Raw genomic sequence first — 20766 nt, forward strand, 5'->3', positions numbered from 1 at the left:
CCATAGAATTAGCCACTCCTTCTCTTATGCTTTCCAACAACTTAGTCGAAATCTCTATTTTTACACTTACTATTCTTTGTTACATTTATTTTGTGTGTCTCTCTCCCCAACCTTGAAAAATTAAGTATTTTTGGTCTTTTTTGTATTATTTTCCTAGCATAGTTCTGCTACAGGGTATGATATATAGGAGGTACTCAAACATGCCTAATGGATGGAAGAATAGATGAATGTATTAATGAATGTATTGATGGATAGATGGATGAATGGATGGATTAATGAGTGGATGGATGAATGTATTGATAGATGGATGGATAGATGATGGACAGGTAAATGTATTGATGGATGGATGGATAGATGAATGACTACATTGACAGATGGTTGGAAGGATAGATATATAGATGGTTGAATGTATGGATGGGTGGATATCCCTTTGGTAATGATCTGTCAACATACTCAGTTGTCAGACATTAACTGAGCCCCCACAGTATGCCAGACAATGTGACAGAGCTAAAAATAACCATGGGAAACAGAACCAAAATGTCAGCTTAAAAAATAAAAACAGCTTAACTTAGGCTCAATTAGTTACTTTGAAAGCCTGCTGATAATGAGGAATTTGACTCCAGTTCTCCACTAAACACTCAGTTCATGCAAATGTCTTCTTTAGAGTCTCAATAAGGAGTGTGAGGTGGAGCACCCCTAGTTGTGTGTATCTGGACCATGTTCATTTAGTTCATCAAACTCGGGCCAGGAAACATCAAAGGGAAGAAGGAAGAGAGAATAAAAAGTTTCAATTGTTTAGATAATGAATGGTTTTTAAGCCATGAACAAAAATGTTCAAGTCCCCTCAAGTGCAGAGAAGCATTTTCACTTCTGCCCCTATTGGCCGCAAATCTGAGTGTATCGCTCCTCTACTTAAAATCTTTCCTGGCTCTCCGTGACCTTCTGAACAAATCCAAACCCTTCAGTGTGTCCATTATGATCTGGCTTCAGGGATCCTCTGCAGACTCATCCCACTGCACATAATATAACTGTCAGCTTTACTAAGCCATTTCCTACTTTCTCTAGCCTGTGTTACTACCTTTGCTGACTCTTTACTTAAGATGATCCCTCTGCCCAGAATGCTTTCTCCTGCCTCAACCCCTTCACCCATTAAGATTCCCTGGGAAGTCCTCCCCAGATTCCCTAGGTTGAGTTAGGGACCCTTTTGTCTGTGTTCGTTCATCTTCTTACATTTACTCTCCATCAGTGAATAAGTGGCATTATAGGTGCTGTCATTGTTTATGTGTCTATGCCATTGAATTATAAGAATGTGGGTAAGAGAGAAGACAAACACTGTGTTTTTTATTTCTGTATCTGGAAGACTTACTATAAGCCCTGACCTATATACCAGGCATACAGTAAATAGTTGTTAAATCAAGAAAATACCTTTTGGGCAGGCGTGGTGGCTCATGCCTGTAATCCCAGCACTTTGGGGGCCAGAGGCAGGCAGATCACCTGAGGTCAGGAATTCAGAACCAGCCTGGCCAACATGGTGAAACCCTGTCTCTACTAAAAATACAAAAATTAGCTGGGTGTGGTGGTGGGCACCTGTAACCCCAGCTACTCGGGAGGCTGAGGCAGGAGAATCACTTGAACCTGGGAGGTGGAGGTTGCAGTGAGCAGAGATTGTACCAGTATACTACAGTCTGGACTACAGAGTGAGACTCCATCTCAAAACAAAACAAAACACAAACAAACAGACGACAACAATAACAACAAAAAACCTTTCTAGGAAATGATAAGAGATACCCCAAATAAACCAAATAGAATAATGATTATCCTTTGTTCCTTCTAGAATAGCAGTATTTTAGTTTTCTGTTTGTTAAAGTATTTGATTGCAGAGAACTTGAAGAATACAAAGATACATAAAAGAAAATGAAAAATACCTGTCACCCTTTTAGACATAGATAAGCTCAGTTTTTATCCTCTTTTCTGCTTCTTTAACATTAAGTAGTAAGCGTTTTCTCTGTATCATCAATTTGTCTTCAAAAACATGATTTTCAATGACCCAGATAGTCTATTGAATAAATACACAATATTTGCTCTTTTCCTTTTCCCCAATTTCTTCACTTTGTCCTTGGAAACCAAATTCTCCCCCATACAACACCACCGTCAGTCTCTTCTGCACCATGCTGGTCCGGGGATGTACGTGTGACCCAATAGGCCAGTGTCTCTTTTTGAAATTTCTTGTAGCCTAGTTCTCTTTTTCTTCTTCTCCTTCTTCTCCTTATTCTCCTTCTTCTCCTTCTTCTCCTTCTCCTTCTCCTTCTCCTTCTTCTTCTTCTTCTTCTTCCTTCTTCCTTCTTCCTTCTCCTTCTTCTTCTTCCTTCTTCCTTCTTCTTTCTTCTTCTCCTCCTTCCTCTTTCTTCTTCTTCTTCTTTTCTTTTTTTCTTTTTTTTAACTTTTTAGCATCTCTGGATGTTAATGGAATATGAAGCAAGAGACACAGTATCTTTCTGGGGAAGTCTTTGAATGCTTCAATCCACCATATTATATTTATCTTGTGTCTGCTAAGTGGCCACCACCATGTTGTCTCAGATGTCTTTAATGACATCACCTTTTCCTCAAACTGCAAGGAGAGTAGAACCCTTGGGGAACCTCTCACCTGAAATCTGGGAGATGAAGTCTGCCTTGGCTCCCTGAGTTCAGCCTGAGTACAGGCCAAGGTAGCTTTGAGGAGTGATGAGGGTATAAATGTTGTAAGGCAGACAGACGTTACCTGCAATGAAAACACCTAGACCAAAAGTTAAGTTTATACATGTTACATAAGGTAGATTCTAGGAGTCATCCTTGATGCCTCTTTCTCCCCTCCCCTCATCTAATCTTTCACTAAATACCTCCTAAATCTCTCTCTCCACTCAGTCTTGTTTGCTGTCGCTTTTTCTTTTCTTCTCTTCTTTGGCCACAGCCAGAGTCAAAGCCACCGTTATCTTTGACCTGGATTATAAGAATAGCGTAAGTAGTCCCCCTGTGCCTGCTCTGGTTCCCCTCCAATCTGTTCACTACACAGTCTTCAACTAACATGATCTGTTACCTGTTTGATGTCACCCTTGCTTCTATGTCTTCCCATAGTTTTTGTTTGTTTGTTTGTTTTTCTGAAATGGAGTTTCGCACTTGTTGCCTAGGCTGGAGTGCAATGGCAGGATCTCAGCTCACCGTGACCTCCGCCTCCCGGGTTCAAGCGATTCTCCTGCTTCGGCCTCCTGAGTAACTGGGAATACAGGTGTACACCACTATGCCCAGCTAATTTTTTTGTATTTTTAGTAGACATGGGATTTCTCCATGTTAGTCAGGCTGGTCTCGAACTCCCAACCTCAGGTGATTCCCCTACCTCAACCTCCCAAAGTGCTGGGATTACAGATGGGAGCCACCGTGCCTGCACCTTCCCATGGTTTTAAGACAGACATTTAACATAGTCTCTAAAATCCTGCACTTTCTGTTCCTATTCATCTTCTCAGCCTCGCCTGATCTCACATTTTCTTGTCTTTCTCTGCTTCAGCCTCACTGGTCTGCATTGAGTTCCTTGTATGCACACCACGGAGTCTTTGCACGTGTTGTCTCTTTTGCCGGTTTGTGTCTTTTCTTGCCTATGAATGCCAACTCATCCTTCAGATCAAGCTGCACTTCCTCAGCCTTGCCTCACCCCTATTTCACTTTCTTATAGCATACTCTCCTCTCCCTTGTAGCATTTGTCATAAATCTGTGATTAATCAATTAATGTCTATCCTCCCCCTTAGACTCTAAACTTCATGAGGGTAGGAATCATGTTCATTTTCTTATTTACCCTGAACCAACTAGCTGAGTCCTGGCATGTAGCAAATGCTTAATATATATTAGTTGAATAAATAATGAATAATAGAATGTCATTTTTTCAACACTGAATGCCATGTGGTTTATGAGCAAGCAGCTTCCTTCAGGGAAGCTTGTTAGAGTATAATAGAATGTGCTTTCAGATCTTCCTGTAAGAAGATCATTTGAATATAGGTCTATGGATCTGGCAGCACAAAAAACTTACATTCCACGTGTTAATTACAGTCAATTACTAAAGCATTGTCAACTAGCAATGGTTGCACGGGTATTAATACTTCTACAGAGAGGCTTCTTGTGATGAATATAGCTTTGTAAGTTTATAATTTTTCAGTATTCCATTAATGGTGGCATCTACTTAATTGTTTGGTTGCTCTAATTATTTCCTAAAATTTTGTCTTTCTGTCTTCCCCTTTCTAGATTTATGGTCAATGTTACATGGGATGGCAAAGACTTATCCTTCACTGAGGAAGGCTACCAGGTGCATCCCAGGCTGGTGGTGATTGTGCTGAACAAAGACCGGGAATGGGAAAAGGTGAGCATCCTTCTGTGTGCTGAATGCAGGGGAGGGAAGAAAGCATGGGCAATAAAGGGGCTCACAGTGCTTCTTTCTCCTACGCATTTCCTATTGAGCTGCTCTAGATCCCATCTCACAGCCGAGAGCACGTCTCTCTTGCAACAAGGCCGACTAAATGTTTAAGGTGCAATTGGAATGCTTTCCCTGGGTGAACTGTGGTAATTGTGTGATGTTCTCTATGTCTGTTCTCAAATCCCAGTAGGATAGATCTGAACTTAGGATAATTTAAAGACAGTGAAGTTTGGGTTGCAGCATTACACTAGTAAGTGTTGACTATGTAGCAATGATCACACAAGTTTGCCTAAACTTCCTAATTGTGTACCATAGTCATTGCCATATGAATGAACCCTCTGTTTTTTCATGTACTTAGTCTTTCACTTTAAATAAACTCATTTTAAAAACTTAAATGTATCACTTCTGTAAATCATGAGTTAGAGAGGGAGGTTATTTTTCTTATAAAGCATATTTTCAACTACATGTGTATTAGCTATTGAAAAATACAAAAAAATCAATGTGCAAAGAAAAAAATCATCATCTTATGTACCATACACGTCGTGACCTGGGTCAGAGAGGAGAGACATCACAGGAAATTTACAGATGATCTCATACATACAATGACAATATCTGGTCCAGGTGCCCTCCCTCCTCCTCCATAATTAAATGCTTAAGTTAGTTGCTACAATTTCATATAAAGACTAGAATAAAAGAGATCAGAAAGCCTATGTTGTTATGTTGTTATCTTATTTTTTTGTTTTTTTTGTTTTTGACAATCATTGCATGACCTCTGAACTACTTTAGCATCTTGAAATTTATAGTCACTTAGTACATCAAATGGAGGCCTGAGTGACCCTCGAGGGAAGGAAGATATAGGATGTGCTGTGGGAGACATAATGTAATTGACTGAAATCAGGGGGAAATACTATGCAAACAAAAGCATTGACTTTGGGGAGACAATGACAGATTCCTAGAAAAGAACAGTGAGGAGGAAGCTTAGGAAAGTTTTGCATGCTACACCCAACAGCTGTAAAATGCACAGCCTTTCAAGTGCACATGGGAAATCCACCAAAGTAGACTACATTCTGGAGCATAAAGCAAAAGTCTCAATGTGTTTAGAAGAACTGAAATGATGGAGGCTGCATTCTTTGATCATAACAGCATTAAAATCTAGCAACAAAAATATATCTAGAAAATACCCAAATGTTTGGAAATGGCAACACACTTCTAAACCACCTATAGGTCAAAGAAGAAATCAGAAAGACATTAGAAAATACTTTGGCCGGAATGATAATGAAAACACAAAATATCAAAATTTGAAGAATAAGATTGAAGGCATACTAAGAAATTCATAGCTTTAACTGCTTATAATATAAAAGGAAAGTGTGAATTCAGTGTCAATGATTTAAGCTTATAAATTTAGAAGTTAGAAAAGAGCAAAGTAAACAAATGAAGTAGGAGAAAAAAATAATAAATACAGGAGTAAAAATCAACAAGGTGGAACACAAGCCATAGACAAAAATCAACAAAGCCAAAAGCTAGTTCTTTGAAATGGCTAATAAAATTCATAATCCCTAGCAATAATGATCACACAAAAGAGAGAAAACACAAATAAGCCAATATTAAAAATGCAAGATGGACTATCACTTACACACACTACAGATCCTACAGGCATTAAAAAGATGAAAATAATATTATGAAAAATTTATGACAACAAATTTGACAATATAGATAAAATGGGCAGATTCTGAAGAAACAAAATTTTCTACAACTGACATGAAGGAATTGACAATCTAAGTAGCTCAATATAGATAAAATGGGCAAATTCTGAAGAAACACAATTTTCTACAACTGAGATGTAGGAATTGACAATCTGAATAGCTCATATTTGCTGAAAAACTGAAAATATACCTAAAAACTTTCCTATTTTAAAAAGACAAAAGAGAAACTCCTGGCCCAGGTGGCTTTGCTTTGTAGTATAACAAACATTTAAAAGAAATAACAGCACTCTATACAAAGTTTTTCAATATGTTACTAATCATAATCTAATAATATTTTTTAAAAAGGATAATACATCATGGATAAGTGGGAGCTATCTTAGGAATGCAAGATTCGTTTAACATTTAAAAATTAAATTAATTTACCATATTAACAAGAGCAAAGGGGGAAATATGGTCATTTCAATAGATGCAGACAAAACATTTGACAAAATTCAATATCCAGTTATGATAAAGATGGTAAATTCCTCAATGTGATAAAGGGTATCTATGAAAAACCTATAATATATAATATATATCTATTTATATATATTATGCATATAATATGTATTATATGCACATATGCATATCATGAGATTATTTGACAATGTTTAAGTTTTTCTATTCTAAGTTATGGTACTGTGCATAAAATATACATATTAAATAAGCTTATATCTTATTTAATGATGAAATAATGAAAATAGATCCACATAGGGACATTCAAATGATTTTTGATGAATGATTATGACAACAGGGAAAAGGAAAGTCTTTTTAATAAATGGTATTGGATTAACAGGCAATCTACATGGAATAAAAAAAAAACCTTGACCCATTGCTCACGTTAAGCACTAATAGTTACTTGAAGTAGATTGCAGGCTTAAATGTAAAAGATAAAACTATAAACTTTCTAGAAGAAAATATAGGAGAATATTTTTGTGATCTGTGAGCCTCAGATTTCTTAAACCAAATATGAAAAACCATTCAGTAGTAGATAAACTGTACTTCATCAAAATTAAAAACTTTTGCTCATCTAAAGACATTGTTAGAAAATAAAAAAGAGAGCTGGGCATGGTGACTCATGCTTGTAATTCCAGCACTTTGGGAGGCCAAGGCAGGTGGACCACCTGAGGTCAGGAGTTTGAGACCAGCCTGACCAATACGGTGAAACCCTGTCTCTACTAAAAATACAAAAATTAGCTGGGCATGGTGGTATGCACCAGTGGTCCCAGCTAGTTGGGAGGCTGAGGGACAAGAATCACTTGAATCCAGGAGACGGAGGTTCCAGTGAGCCAAGATTGAGCTACTGCACTCCAGCCTGGGCAATAGAACGAGACTCCACCTCAGCCCCCCGAGTAGCTGGGATTACAGGTGTGTGCCACCACACCGGCTAATTTTTTATATTTTTGGTAGAGATAGAGTTTCACCATGTTGACCAGGCTGGTCTCAGTCTCTTGACAAGTGATCCACCCGCCTTGGCCTCCCAAACTGCTGAGATCACAGGTGTGAGCCACGTTCCTGGCCAGAAACTGTGCGTTTTTTTAAAATAAATTTAGACATACACAAATCTTACCCAGCAATTTTACTCCTACTTATTTATCCCAAAGAAAGATAAACATATATCCAAAAAGTAATACCTGTACAAGAATGTTTATTGCAACTTTATTCATTATAGCAAAACATCAGAAATAATTCAAATGTCCATCAACAAGGAAATGGATGAACAAATTATGGTACATTAATAAAATAGAATGGCCTGGTAATATATGCAACAACATGGATGAAAGAAAAACATTATATGGAACCAAAGAAAGACATGAAAGATTATATTGTGTGGTTCCATTTACATAAAGTTCAAGGAGAGGCAAACCTTCCCTACAGGGTTAGATACCAGAATAGTGGTTGCTTCTGTGGTTGAGTGCAGTTGACAGGACAGGGCACAGGGAATTTTCTGGAGTGATAGCAGTTATTTCCTATCTTGAACATTTGTCAAAAGGCATTAAATTATGACACAACGTCTATTCATTTTGTTGTATGTCGTTGTGCTTAATTTAAAAAAAAAAAAAAACTAAATCTGTTCTGAGTATGGTGACTCACACCTGTAATCCTAGCATTTTGGGAAGCCAAGGCAGTCAGATTGCCTGAGCTCAGGAGTTCAAGACCAACCTGGGCAACATGATGAAACCAGGTATCTACTAAAATACAAAAAATTAGCCAGGCATGGTGATGGTGCCTATAATCCCAGCTACTCGGGAGGCTGAGGCAGGAGAATCACTTGAACCTGGGAGGCGGAGGTTGCAGTAAGCTGAGATCGCACCACTGCACTTCACCCTAGGTGACAGAGCAAGACTTTGTCTCAAAACAAAACAAAATCTTAAATCCTTCAAATTGGGATAACCAGCACAATTAGCTAACAGTTTTCACAGCATTCATATTTAACCCCCTGACATGAATACCAATTATAATAACAACATGCATTGCTTATTGATCACCTCTTCTATTGATCCTTCAGTTGATCCACCAAAGCCCTGACTTCATGGTTTGTCTATTCATTTTTTCATTCAACAAATAGTTATTAAGTGCCTACTTTGTACCAGGCACTATTCTTGATGTTTGGAGTCCATCATAAACAAGAGAAAAAATATTTTCTGTACTCAAGAAACTTAGATTCTAGTGTGTATATGGAGGAGATGGAGTAGGCTGGGATTCTATGGATTTCTGTCATGCTTAAGGAAAGTGTTAGCATCTAGTTCACTGTCCTTGGTTTTAACCTCCTTTCTTCCCTCTTATATACCCTGTAGCCCACCACGCAAGTGATTTGCAACTCCATGAATGTATATACCGGGTTCCTTCATGCATTTGGGACTTTCAATATGCTTTTGTTGTTGTTGTTGCCTATAATGTTTTATTGTATCACTACTTTCTTTTATCCATATTTCAAATCCTGATTTTCTTTTCTCTTACACATGTAAAGCCAAAATGCAATTCATGTTTTTTTCTAATCAGCCATAGGAGGTAGAGAATTGGAGCCTTTCTGCCTTATGTTGTTGGGTTTTAGGGTTTTCAACCTTTTGAAGTTATACAATCTGCGATTCACTTTTGGAGCCGCCACATCATTCCCTTTGGTTGGTTTTAACCAGTCCTGGGGCAGGCTTGGCTCACACCTGTGAATTTTCTGTGCTACCTTAGAATCTGACTCATCTTCCAGGGAGCTGGTACACAAGGAGGCCACTGCAGTGCAGGTGACAGCTGCCCTTGATACACTCCATTTCCAAATACAGAAAATGCCTTTTAATATTTTGTGGGCCCTTCTTCAAATTCCTGTTGAAACATAGCAATTTCCCATAAAAGGCAGCTTGGGGAATTGCTGCTGAGTTGAGCTTAGAATGCACAAATGCTGCCTGTAGTTGTTCTATTCTCCTGGCACTCAGGGGATCTAGTGCTTCAGATATAACTCTGTGTGCTTCTGTCGCGAAGAAAGAGAAAGCCAGTGGAGCAGGTAAATACCAGTCATGTTATCCTTAAAGCTGCCCCCCAGCAGTACATGCTGGTACAGCAGGTCAACAGAGGGGAAGGACTGCCGAGGAGGGAGCTGTTATTCTGGGACTCGGAGGCAATTTCTTTTCATCTCTGAGGTCACTCAGTGGCGTCACTGGAAGCAGCAGCGTGTAATGAGGGTGTCTGGGAAAACACGACAAGCCCTTAGAGGGGTGCTTGCTTTTTGCTGGGCCTTTGTATGTGGCTGGTGTGGATTATACAGACGCCGAGCACCAGGCCTGCCTGTATGCTGCAGACACAGAACTCAGGATGGAGCAGGCTTTCTCCTACAAATCGGGACTTTCATGCCTTTTCTCTCTCCCTTTTTCTTCAGTGATTTTGGTCTGCCTTGGAGTTTGATGAGTCCAAGGCTTCCCAGAGATGCTCAAAAACAAAACCCTAGATGCCTCAGCCTCAGCCTCAGCCTCGGAAGACCCTACAGCCTCAAATTCCTGGGCGTAAGGGGTCTTCCTGCCAATTAGCAGTCTAGGCCAGTACAGCCAACGCCCTGTGTATGTCAGCTCTGTGGCCAGCAGTTCATTAGGTACCAGGGATGCTACAAGGATGCATAGGAAACCATCTCTCTTCTCAAGTAGCTCATAATAGAGAATTAAGCCAACCCTGGGACAACTGGATATAAGTGCTACTGGCCGTAGGACCATCCCCAGCACATAGGGGAGAGAAGGGTGAACTTGGCCCAGTCAAGAAATTCTCTAGCCAGGTGTAGTGATTCACACCTGTAATCCCAGCACTTTGGGAGACTGAGGCAGGTAGCTCATGAGGTCAGGAGATGGAGACCATCCTGGCTAACATGATGAAACCCCATCTCTACTAAAAATACACACACACACAAAAATTAGCTGGGTGTGGTGGCGGGCACCTGTAGTCCCAGCTACTTAGGAGGCTGAGGCAGGAGAATGGCGTGAACACAGGAGGCGGAGCTTACAGTGAACCGAGATCACACCACTGCACTCCAACCTGGCTGACAGAGCAAGACTCCATCTCAAAAAAAAAAAAAAAAAAATTCTCTAAGTGAGAATTTCTCACTTAGAAAAATTCTTTTTAAAGCTAGAGGCATTGGAGTTGGGCCTTGAGTAATAAATTGGATTTCTCTAGGCTGAACTACTTATTCTACCTGAAAAAAAATGATTTGAGGATAATTCTATTTACCATTTTAGGGTTACAGTAGCTTTATTTTATTTTATTATTTATTTATTTATTTAGAGACAGAATCTCATACTGTCACCCAGGCTGGAGTACAGTGGCACGATCTCGGCTCACTGCAACCTCCGTTTCGTGGGTTCAAAAAATTCTCCTGTCTCAGCCTCCTGAGTAGCTAGAGTTACAGACATGTGTAACCCCTCCTGGCTAACTTTTGTGTTTTTAGTAGAGACGAGGTTTCACCATGTTGGCCAGACTGGTCTTGAACCCCTGACCTCAGGTGATCCACTTTGGCTTCCCAAAGTGCTGGGATTACAGGCATGAGCCACTGCGCCCAGCCTTACAATAGCTTTAAAATGAAAATATACGTGTGTTTATGCATACACCTATATACACATACAGGCTAGCTTTTAAAAATTTGTTTAAGTTAACAAAAATTGTATATAATTTTACTGCACATGATGTTTTGATATATTTGTACACTGTGGAAAAGCTAGATTGAACTAATTAGTGTATCCCAGACTAACTTTAAAAGAGATATATATATTGAGAAAGAGATATATAAATATTTTTGAAGTTTTGACTTCAAATATAAATAGGACAAAACACATAAATATTAAAGTAAAACAAGCATTTTATTCCCCAGAGAAGATCTAATTAAAGATGATACCGATGTTCAAGAAGACATAAGGGAGACCCTTCCTTGTGTCTTCCTGAAGGAAATGTCCCGTTCTCGCTCTGATGGGTCTGTTTTTCTTTTTGTTTTCATCACTCTGTTTACATTTGGTTTCAGGTGCATTTTGCACAGAAACATGACCAGATCTCTCCCTCCAGCCCAGATCTGTCTCATGACCTCCAGACTTGCCTACAGCACCCCATGTGGCTGACCCACAGACACCCAATATCATCTTGTCCAAAGCCAAACTCATCATCTTCCTCCCACGAATATGCTTATTCGCCCGTGCCCCAACTCAGAAAGCTGCCTTCTTATTCCCCAAGCCCTAGTATTCAGCTGTCACCTGCTCCTGATGTTCCTGCCCCTTCAAACATTTTTCCTCTTTGTCAAGGACACCCTTTCCATTGATTCTGTATCTGGATAGCTCAAAGTGGGTCTGCCCTTTTCCACTTCATTTCTGCAGACCTGTATACTAACTCGTGAGAGTGTTAACAGCTTGCTTTGGCATTGTTTGTTTGCCTATTCATCTTTGCTTAGACTAGAAGCCCCAACAGGGGAAGGTCTGTTCCTTTCGTCTGTGTTTTTTCGGCTTCACCACAAGGGTTTGGGCCTAGTGCACAAATGGACCCCTCTATGATCTGTTGGTATCGACGACTTCAGCCGCCATTTATTAAGAGCTACTCTGTATCAATAACTATGCTGAGAATTTTACATTCGTGATCTCATTTAGTCATCTAAGTAGGTATTCATTTAATGGCTCTTCTAAAGTAGGTATTTTTCTCCCTGCTTCAGAGATGGAAATTCTGGTTCAGAGAAGCTAGTGACCAGCTTCAGATCCCCTAGCTGGTGTGTGATGGTAGAAGGATGTAAGTGGAGGTCTGCCTGACCCCAAAGGCTGTATTCGCCACCACTACATCATGTGGAACAACTGGCAGTGGGGAGGAGGTATTCTAGAGGAGAAATTTAGGGAGTTCCTCCTACCCTTAGAAAGGTGTCTGCTTCCTTTCCTCTCACTGAAGGCAGTAGATTCAGCCTGAACCCAGCTAATGAGAACTCAGGGTATAGGCATTTATTGCATCTCCCAGACCTTGTAATTTTTAATTTTTTTTAGAGACATGGTCTCACTCTGTTACCAGGCTGGAGTGCAGGCACAGTCATACCTCACTGCAGCCCCAAATTCCTGGGCTTAAGGGGTCTTCCTGCCTCACCCTCCCAAGTAGCTGGGGACACAAGTGCACACCACCTTGCTTGGCTAATTTTTATTTTTTTTGCAGACACAAGGTCTCGCTATGCTGCCCAGGTTGGTCTCAATCTCCTAACCTCAAACAATCCTCCCATCTTGAGCTCCCAGAGTGCTGGGATTGCATGAGGCACCGCACCTGGCCCCTTCTATTTTTTGGTCTACAGTAGTTTCATCTTCCAATCTGTCTCATTTAGGGAGGGGATGCACCCCGTATGTTGTGTCTTGTGTGAAACAAAGTAGATTCCAGTTATAGGATTCCTAGTACAGATATGATAAAGGAGATCTTACAAAAGCTGTGATTACTCTCTTGAGTCTGTGGTTCTGACTGTGGCGTATCAATGTGCTATCAGGCCTAGTGAGGCATGGTGATGCATGGAGTGCAATTATTACATGATGTGATTTTTAATTATAGAATGCCATAGCTCCCTCCTATCTAAATTATTGTATTTTAACTTTCCCATCACTACTACTACATTTAGCCTAGAAGGGCCCAGTGAGTGTCAAGATCTCAATAAAACATGCAGGTTATTAGTGTGAGTTTGCCCCTGTGTTTGTGTGTGTGTATGAGATATCAGCAGTCTTCAAAAAAGTTCATCCAGCCAAAGGATGGAAGTATTTTTGCAAACATGGTTCTTGACTTCTGCGCACACATTCCAGTGAAGATTAAGTAAAAGAAATCATGAAGAAAAATTGTAGTTGTGAGGACACCCTGTAAATGACAATTGATAGAATGATTGTGTGGATTGCTAAAATTGAAGTGCATTGTGACACATTCTACCAGCAGGCAGAAACATATTACAACTCACTTTGCTTAGAAAGATAATAGCAACCCATTGGTAAAGCCATGAATTCTGACCACGGCTAGCACTGAGAGCTCACAGTGTGTTTTCAGTTTCTCCTTTACTGTTATATCTCTGTCAATAGCAGAGGCTCAATAAGTATTTGTAGAATGAATGGAAAGGCCCTTTTCCCCATTAACTTCCCCAAGTGAGGAGCATCTTTCATTATGGTCATTTTATACCTGTGGTTCCTTGGGCTACCTAGATTAGAATCACCTTGGGAAAAACGTAAAGGCCTTAGCCCTGCCTCAAATCTATGGAATCAGCATTTCTGATTCTGAATCTGCATGTTTTTTTTAAGCCTCCCTAGTGATTCTCATGCCCATTAAAGATGTAAAGCTACTGCTTTAGGGCATGGACTTACTCTGTGTAACCCTGAAATGCTTTTATCTAGGTCATCCTGTTATCAAGATTCTTGCTTCTTAGCTTTTGTGCCTCTTTCTTCCTTTGGAATACACAGCTCAGTAGCAGTGCTTAGGCGAAACTATAGAGGGAAAAGAAAGAAGGAATTTGGAGTCTTGTTGCATCTTGAATAATTTGTGGTAAATGAGAGAATAACAAGGCAAAATAAAACGCTGTTTATAAATGTAGCTCAGTACATGTTATCTAGATTTTTCTCAATAAATATTAAGTTATTAAATGATTTTTTGTTAACATTTTGTCCCATCAACAGAGATAATAGAACTTAGGTTGCTATATAATCCATATTTATTCACACACTTATTTGATCAAAGAAAATTTCTGAGCACACACTATGTGCAAGTCATATCTGAGGGTTGCAAAGCAGATAAAACTTCTGGTTTTAGAGTCTAACGGGGCCCTAAGAGATGCTCATAACTGCAGGAGAACATGTGAAGTGCCATAAAGATGTTTTGGAAACTCCAGGGTATTTAGAGAAGAGAGATGTTATAGGGAGGCAGACGAATCAAGGGCGTTTGTATGGAGGACTTCTCGTTTGAACAAGGTCTCAGAGAATAAGCAAGATTTGGATTTCTGAATATGTGTGAGAAGGCCATTCCATGTCTTCTCACACATACGTGGGAAGATTGAAAGTCAGGTTCAGAGGCAAGAGTGCCCAAGGCCCATCTGGAGAAGAGTTCAATGTGATTGAAACATAGCTTTGTGGTATGCAGAATTCTAAGAATGGTCTCCAATGACGCTCGTCCTTTTCTAAGCCTCTCCTCTGGGAGTATGTGATATGATGAGCTGTCACTCCTGTGGTTTTATTAGGCCACATGGCAGAAAGGACTTCTCAGTTGACTTCGAGTTACTCAAAAGGGAGATTATTGGGGTGGGCCTCACCCAATCACATGAGCCCTTTAAAAGTAGAATGTTTTGTGCAGCTATTAGGTTGGTGCAAAAGTAATCACGGGTTTTGCCATTTAAAAAAAAATGGTGAAAACTGCAGTTACACTTGCATAAGCCTAATAGTTGCAGAAAGAAATTTGGAGTGTGAGAAGGCTTAGTCTGATTTCTACAATTGAGGATGGAGGGGGCTCCATGATAAGGAATGCAGGAGCCTCTGGGCACTGAGATCAGTCCCTAGCTGACCTCAGACATATAACCCGAAGGAGCTGAGCTTGCCCAACAATCTGAGTGAGCTTGGAAGTGGATTCTTCCCAGATCCTCCAGATATGAGCCCAGCCTGGGTAGGGCCATGATTTTGGCCTTCTGACACCCGGAGCCAAAACCCAGCTGAGCCCACTAGGACTTCTGACCTGCAGAACTGTGAGATCATAAATAGGTGTTGTTTCAAATGGCTAAGTATGAGGCAATTTGCTACACAACAACAGAAGACTACTACAAATGTTTTGAAGGAAACTTTATGGGGGTAAAGAACTATGCTAGAATTTGAATGATAGGTTATGGCACTTAATTCAGTGATCTTCAGGGCACTTTTGAAGAGCATGAGATGAGAGAACAACATAAAAAAATAATAATCACTCACATTTGTTTAACATTTATTAGGTGCTAAGCATACATCTAATCCTCATATCAGGACTGTAATACAGATACAACTATTACTCTCTTTTATAAATGGATGGAATGAAGCCCAGAGAAATTTAGTAACTCCCTCAGAGTCACAGAGCTAGTAACTTTCAAAGCTAGGATTTGGAACCCAATCATCTGCACTCTTAAACATGAACTACCCTGCTTCTTTAAAAGGAAAATGGTGATTGTCAAGAATCTGGGAAATTTTCTAAGGGCCTATTTAAGTGGCTTGGGCTAGAGGGAACAGAGATGTGGGGAGGAATAGTGGCCACGGAGTCTGAGAGAAATTTCAGAAACAGAACTGAAAGTCATGGCATTGGCTGCACTGATTCTCCAGGAGACGCATGACAGAGGGGAATGAGATAGATTAAAAGCAATTTTTTTTTAGGTATAAGTCTCTAATTAGGTATATTCAGATTAGGTATTTCTAGAAGAGCTTTGCTATGCCTGTAAATAACATTGTTCATCTCTCACCCTTCCCTGTCATCCTCCTTCCTTTCCTCTCTTCTTTTCTTTTCTTCTCCCAAATCCATATTTAAAGGCAAGTTCCTTTTTATAAAATGGATTTGGTAATATCAACCTTAGCAGAGTCTGTGTGGAATTTAATTTGTTTCCTTATATAATGATCATTAAGTTTCTTAAATAATGTGAGCCATAGAGAGGGAAAATTGAGCCATTACAAAACATTTAAAATTATCCGTGCATCAGGATTTAGCAAAGGTGAATATAAATAAAATAATCATCTGACTTCCCTAGAGTCACGCATAGTGACTATTTTAAATACTCACACAGTACAATATGTTAGGTCACAGTGAGGAAAATATAGTAGATCTCTAGCAAATTAACACATTCAACTGAAATAAGTGATGCCATCTCCTAAAGCATGTGTGCGTGTGTGTGTGTGTGCATGTGTGTGTGTGTGTCTGACTTGCACTGGTTCTTTTGTTGTTGTTGTTGTTGCAGTTGTAACCCAACTCCAAAAAGAACAGCAGTTGAACAGGCGCTCTCCTGCGGAGCAACATTCTGCTGAAAGTTTTTCAGATTTGAGAAGTTAAAACAAAAAAAAAATGCAGTTCCTAGAAAAGACATCTCTACGGGAACATACGTTGACAGGGATACTAATGATAAAGATGATTGATGATGATGGTGATGATGATTGATGATGGTGATGATGGTGATGTTCTTGATGGATGGGATGATCATGAGGGCAGCAGCTACCATTAGTTGAGCTCCCACTATGTGTCAGACACCATGCAGAGTGTTTTCAATGCATAATCTTGTCTCATAATTAGTCTCCCAACATTCTCTGTATTTTCTCGTATGTAAAAGGGAGGCAATAATAGTACTTACCTCCTAGGTTGTTAGGATAATTAAACAAGGTAATATATCAGGTGCTTAGAACACTGACACGTAGATGCCAGTTCCAAGTATAATTATTTCTATCCTCATTATAGAGGAGATAAATTGGAAGCAACATGGGTTGAATGACTTGTCCAAGGTCATACAGTGGTAAAGGCACGACTTCAGCTCAAGCAGTATTTCAGTAGAGCCACAGTCAAACATTCGGTCATACGGAATATCCATCTCCACCCCAGTCACAACCCCAAATTGTTAAGGATCTCTCTGAGGGTGATGGGAGCATGATTAAGCTGACAGGTGGTATAAATGTAAGACAAAGGCTGTACCCTTGCTAGTTTTCCATTGCCATCAATTATGAAATGAGTGAATAGATTATTTAAATGATCTCAGATGGGTAAATTATTCAAAGAGCCTCTCAGAAGTATTTCTAGAAACTCCTGAGTAGACCGACAAAAACCATTTTGATTTTCTGATAGGGTCATCTGCTCATCTGTGTTGTAGAGGAACACAAAGCCCTGAGGAAGCAAGGAAAGTGGGAGAGAGAGAGTGGGGAGGAGTGGGGGGGAAAGGGAGGCAGGGAGAGAGTAGGAAGGGATAGCAGGACACGGAGGGGGAATGGGGGAGAGGGAAAGAGGGGGAAAGAGTAAGGGGGAGAGTGAGAGAGGGAGGGGGAGAAAAGAGGGGAGAGGGAGAGGAAGGGAGGGAGAGGCAGAGAGGTGGGAAAGGGAGGGGAATAAATAGAGAGGGGTTGGAGAGGGGGAAGAGAGAGCGGGAGAAGGGGAGAGACCGAGAGAGAGAGAGAGAGAGAGAGAGAGAGAGAAAGAGAGGAAGATGGAGTTGGGGAGAGGAAGGGGGAGAGAGAAGGGGGAAGAGGAGATGAGGGAGAGTGACAGAACAAAGAAACAGTGAACTTTAAGGCAAATTTTCTTTTCTAACTATATTCCCTGGAATGCTGATTCCTTTCAGAACCTTGAGTGCCACCAGGATCTCTGGGTGGGTGGGGGGCTTATGAGGTAAGACCCAGCTTCAACTGGAGATGGCAAAGCTTCATCTGATTGATATGTTGAGGTTCAAAGTGAACTTCCATTTGGGGAAAAGTAAAATATTTCTAAAAAAAGTTTGAAAGCAAGTAGAGGAAGGGGATCCACTTTAGTAATTGTCTGAATATGACGTAAATAAATAGTAAGCATTTGTTGAGCACCTATTCTATACCAAACCTTACAGTATGCCCTTTTGTACTTATTGTTTCACTTTAGCCACATAATTACCCTATGAAGTGAGTCTCTGATTTCATATTTGAGTCATGCAAACTTACAGATATTCTATGATTTTAAAAAAATTAATAACTGAGAAAAGATTCAAATTTAGGTCTTGTGAGTCTCCAGGTTTGGTGCTTATTCCAGTACTTTGCACAGTTCCTAGGATGAATGATGGAAATTTTCATATAGGATCTGGAGATTTGTAGGGATAGTATCTGCCTTGGAGGTTGAGTGGAAGTTGGGGGCATGAAGATACCTAGGCTTTTGTGTGGACTTAACTCTTATTCTTTAGGACAAAGTAACTATAAACTATGACTGTCTCTGATGGGATTGAACCATTTTCCCATCCATTTATCCACCCATCCACCCAGCTAGTCATCCAAAAATTAATCATCTAATAAACTATCCATCCATTCATCAACCCATCAGACCAGCTGTAATTCATACAGCCATATGGTCATCCATTCATTCTTGAACCCACCCACTTACCCACTATTGATCTGTTTACCAAGCATTCACTGATTACTGACTCAGTGCCAGGTCTGTGGTAGGTACAGATGAAGCAGAGATGACTAATAAAATATCCCTGGGATTTTAGGGAATGTTGGGGTGATCAGACCCAACACCAGGCCATGGGGGCTACGAAGTCCAGCGGAGTCAAAGGAATGAGAAAAGACAGGTTAAGAGTACATAAGGTGGGTCCAGGGGGCCAATGCTAGTATGGAGGCTGTGAAGACCCTGAGCTCTGGAAGTCCACAGTATTTATTGGTAATCAAACAAAGAAGCAGGTGGTGAGGACATGCAGATGTGGGGGTAAACAGGTGAGGATGTGAGGATGTAGGGGTAGAAAGGTAGCAGTGCATCAAGCGTAGCTGCGACAGTTTAGCATTTTCTTTGATGCATATGTAATATGCTCTGCTACCTGAAGTAATGGAGAACATATTTATGAGCCTGGGAGAGTAAGAAGCAAGGACCCAGCAAGTCTGTGCACATTCCAGAGGCCCTGAGGGATTTTATGCCCTGAGTCTTGGATTGCGTCCAAGCCACGAGGGGTTTTATGCCCTGGGCTTAGATTGTGGTGCAGCAGGGCAGCCTTCCACCCTTTGGCACAGAGCTTGGTGTTCCAAAGGCCACGAGGGGGTTTAGACCCTGGCCCCAGGACATGTTCCAAGACTGTTTTACATTGTGACAGACAAGCTAGTCCTGCCTCAGCTCTTCTACCAACAGGGAACTTATAACATAGTGGGAGAGACAGGGAAATGCACTGCTAGTTAGGCATTGTGAAATGAGCGGTAACAGGAGAGGTGCACATGGCACACTGTGACAACTACTCCAGCCTGGGCACTGGGGAGGTGAAAAGACTTCCTGAAAGACCTAAGCTAGGACCCAACTCCTAAAGGATAAAGAAGAGTTATCCAAAGGGTGACAGTCATCTGATCCATTCTAGTAACTGAACCACAAACATTATTTTTCTTTATTTCTCATTGCATCTGATAGCAGCAGCTAGATTTTTTCCCCCTACCCCACCCACAATTACCAGAGCTCAGTGGCTGCTGTCTGGACCTGTTTCTCATTTTCTTTCCATTGTCTCTGTTCTATTATTTCCCCATTTGCCTGCTGATGGAACAGACAAGAAGGACATCTGTCCCTAAGAAAAGGGACAGAACAGGGAGGTGCTGCCCCCAGCAATCTGCTTCTGGCTACAAGTGGTTCTGTCAGGCTGCCTCTGTAGCTACAGTTTGGTTTCCTCATCTGTGCCATTGGCAGCAGAAGCTTCCCATTCCACCACCCTGTTTTTCTTGGCATCGGAACCTGGCTTGGAACAGGGGGAGAAATAGAGATAAAAAGAGGTTGCATATTCTCAGCATTGATCTCTAAGCTGTGGAGGATTTAATGTGCTTTCTAGACTCTTAAGACCTTGTACCTTGGGATAATTATCCATATTTTATATATATAAAAAAAGATGATGATAATTGTGGCCTATGGGCTATAGATTCACTACTTTGATTCCCCCACAAACACTTTTGTAAGAGATGGGAGGCTGCAGTGAGGAGCCACCTGTAGTCCCAGCTACTTGTAGGGGCTGAGGCCAGATAATTGCTTGAGCCCAGTAGGTCAAGGCTTCAGTGAGCCATGTTCATGCCACTGCACTCCCTGGAGTGGCTCACTGCAGGCCTTGACTTTCTTGACTTGAGCAATTATCTGGCCTCTGCCCCTCAAGTAGCTGGGACTACAGGTGTGTGCCACCACACCTGCCTAAATTTTTTTGTTTGTGTTGTAGAGACATGGTTTTGCCAGATTGCCTAGACTGGTCTCAAACTCCTGAGCCCAGGCAATCTGCCTGCTTTGGCCTCCTGAAGTGCTGGGATTACAGGCGTGAGCTACCGCGCCCAGCCTTGATCCTCTTTTAACAGACATTGAAGATGAGTACGATCACTCCTTCCCCCTCCCTCCAGTTACATATGAAGACAGTGAGGCTCTAAGATGATTGCTGATTTGCCCAAGGTTACAAAATAAGTATATGGCAAA

General features: G+C 40.8%; 1 protein-coding gene across 1 annotated transcript in view; it reads left to right on the forward strand.

The window, feature by feature from the left end:
* Nucleotides 1-20766, forward strand: part of GRIN2A (glutamate receptor, ionotropic, N-methyl D-aspartate 2A) — a 438973-nt gene that overhangs the window by 302579 nt on the left and 115628 nt on the right. Inside the window, exon 4 of the mRNA XM_011984220.1 lies at nt 4267-4381. Within this exon, the coding sequence (XP_011839610.1) occupies nt 4267-4381 (115 nt within the window). The remainder of the gene's footprint in view (nt 1-4266; nt 4382-20766) is intronic.

This window comes from Mandrillus leucophaeus, unplaced genomic scaffold (genome assembly GCF_000951045.1).
Source record: "Mandrillus leucophaeus isolate KB7577 unplaced genomic scaffold, Mleu.le_1.0 Scaffold263, whole genome shotgun sequence".
Taxonomy (NCBI): Eukaryota; Metazoa; Chordata; class Mammalia; order Primates; family Cercopithecidae; genus Mandrillus; species Mandrillus leucophaeus.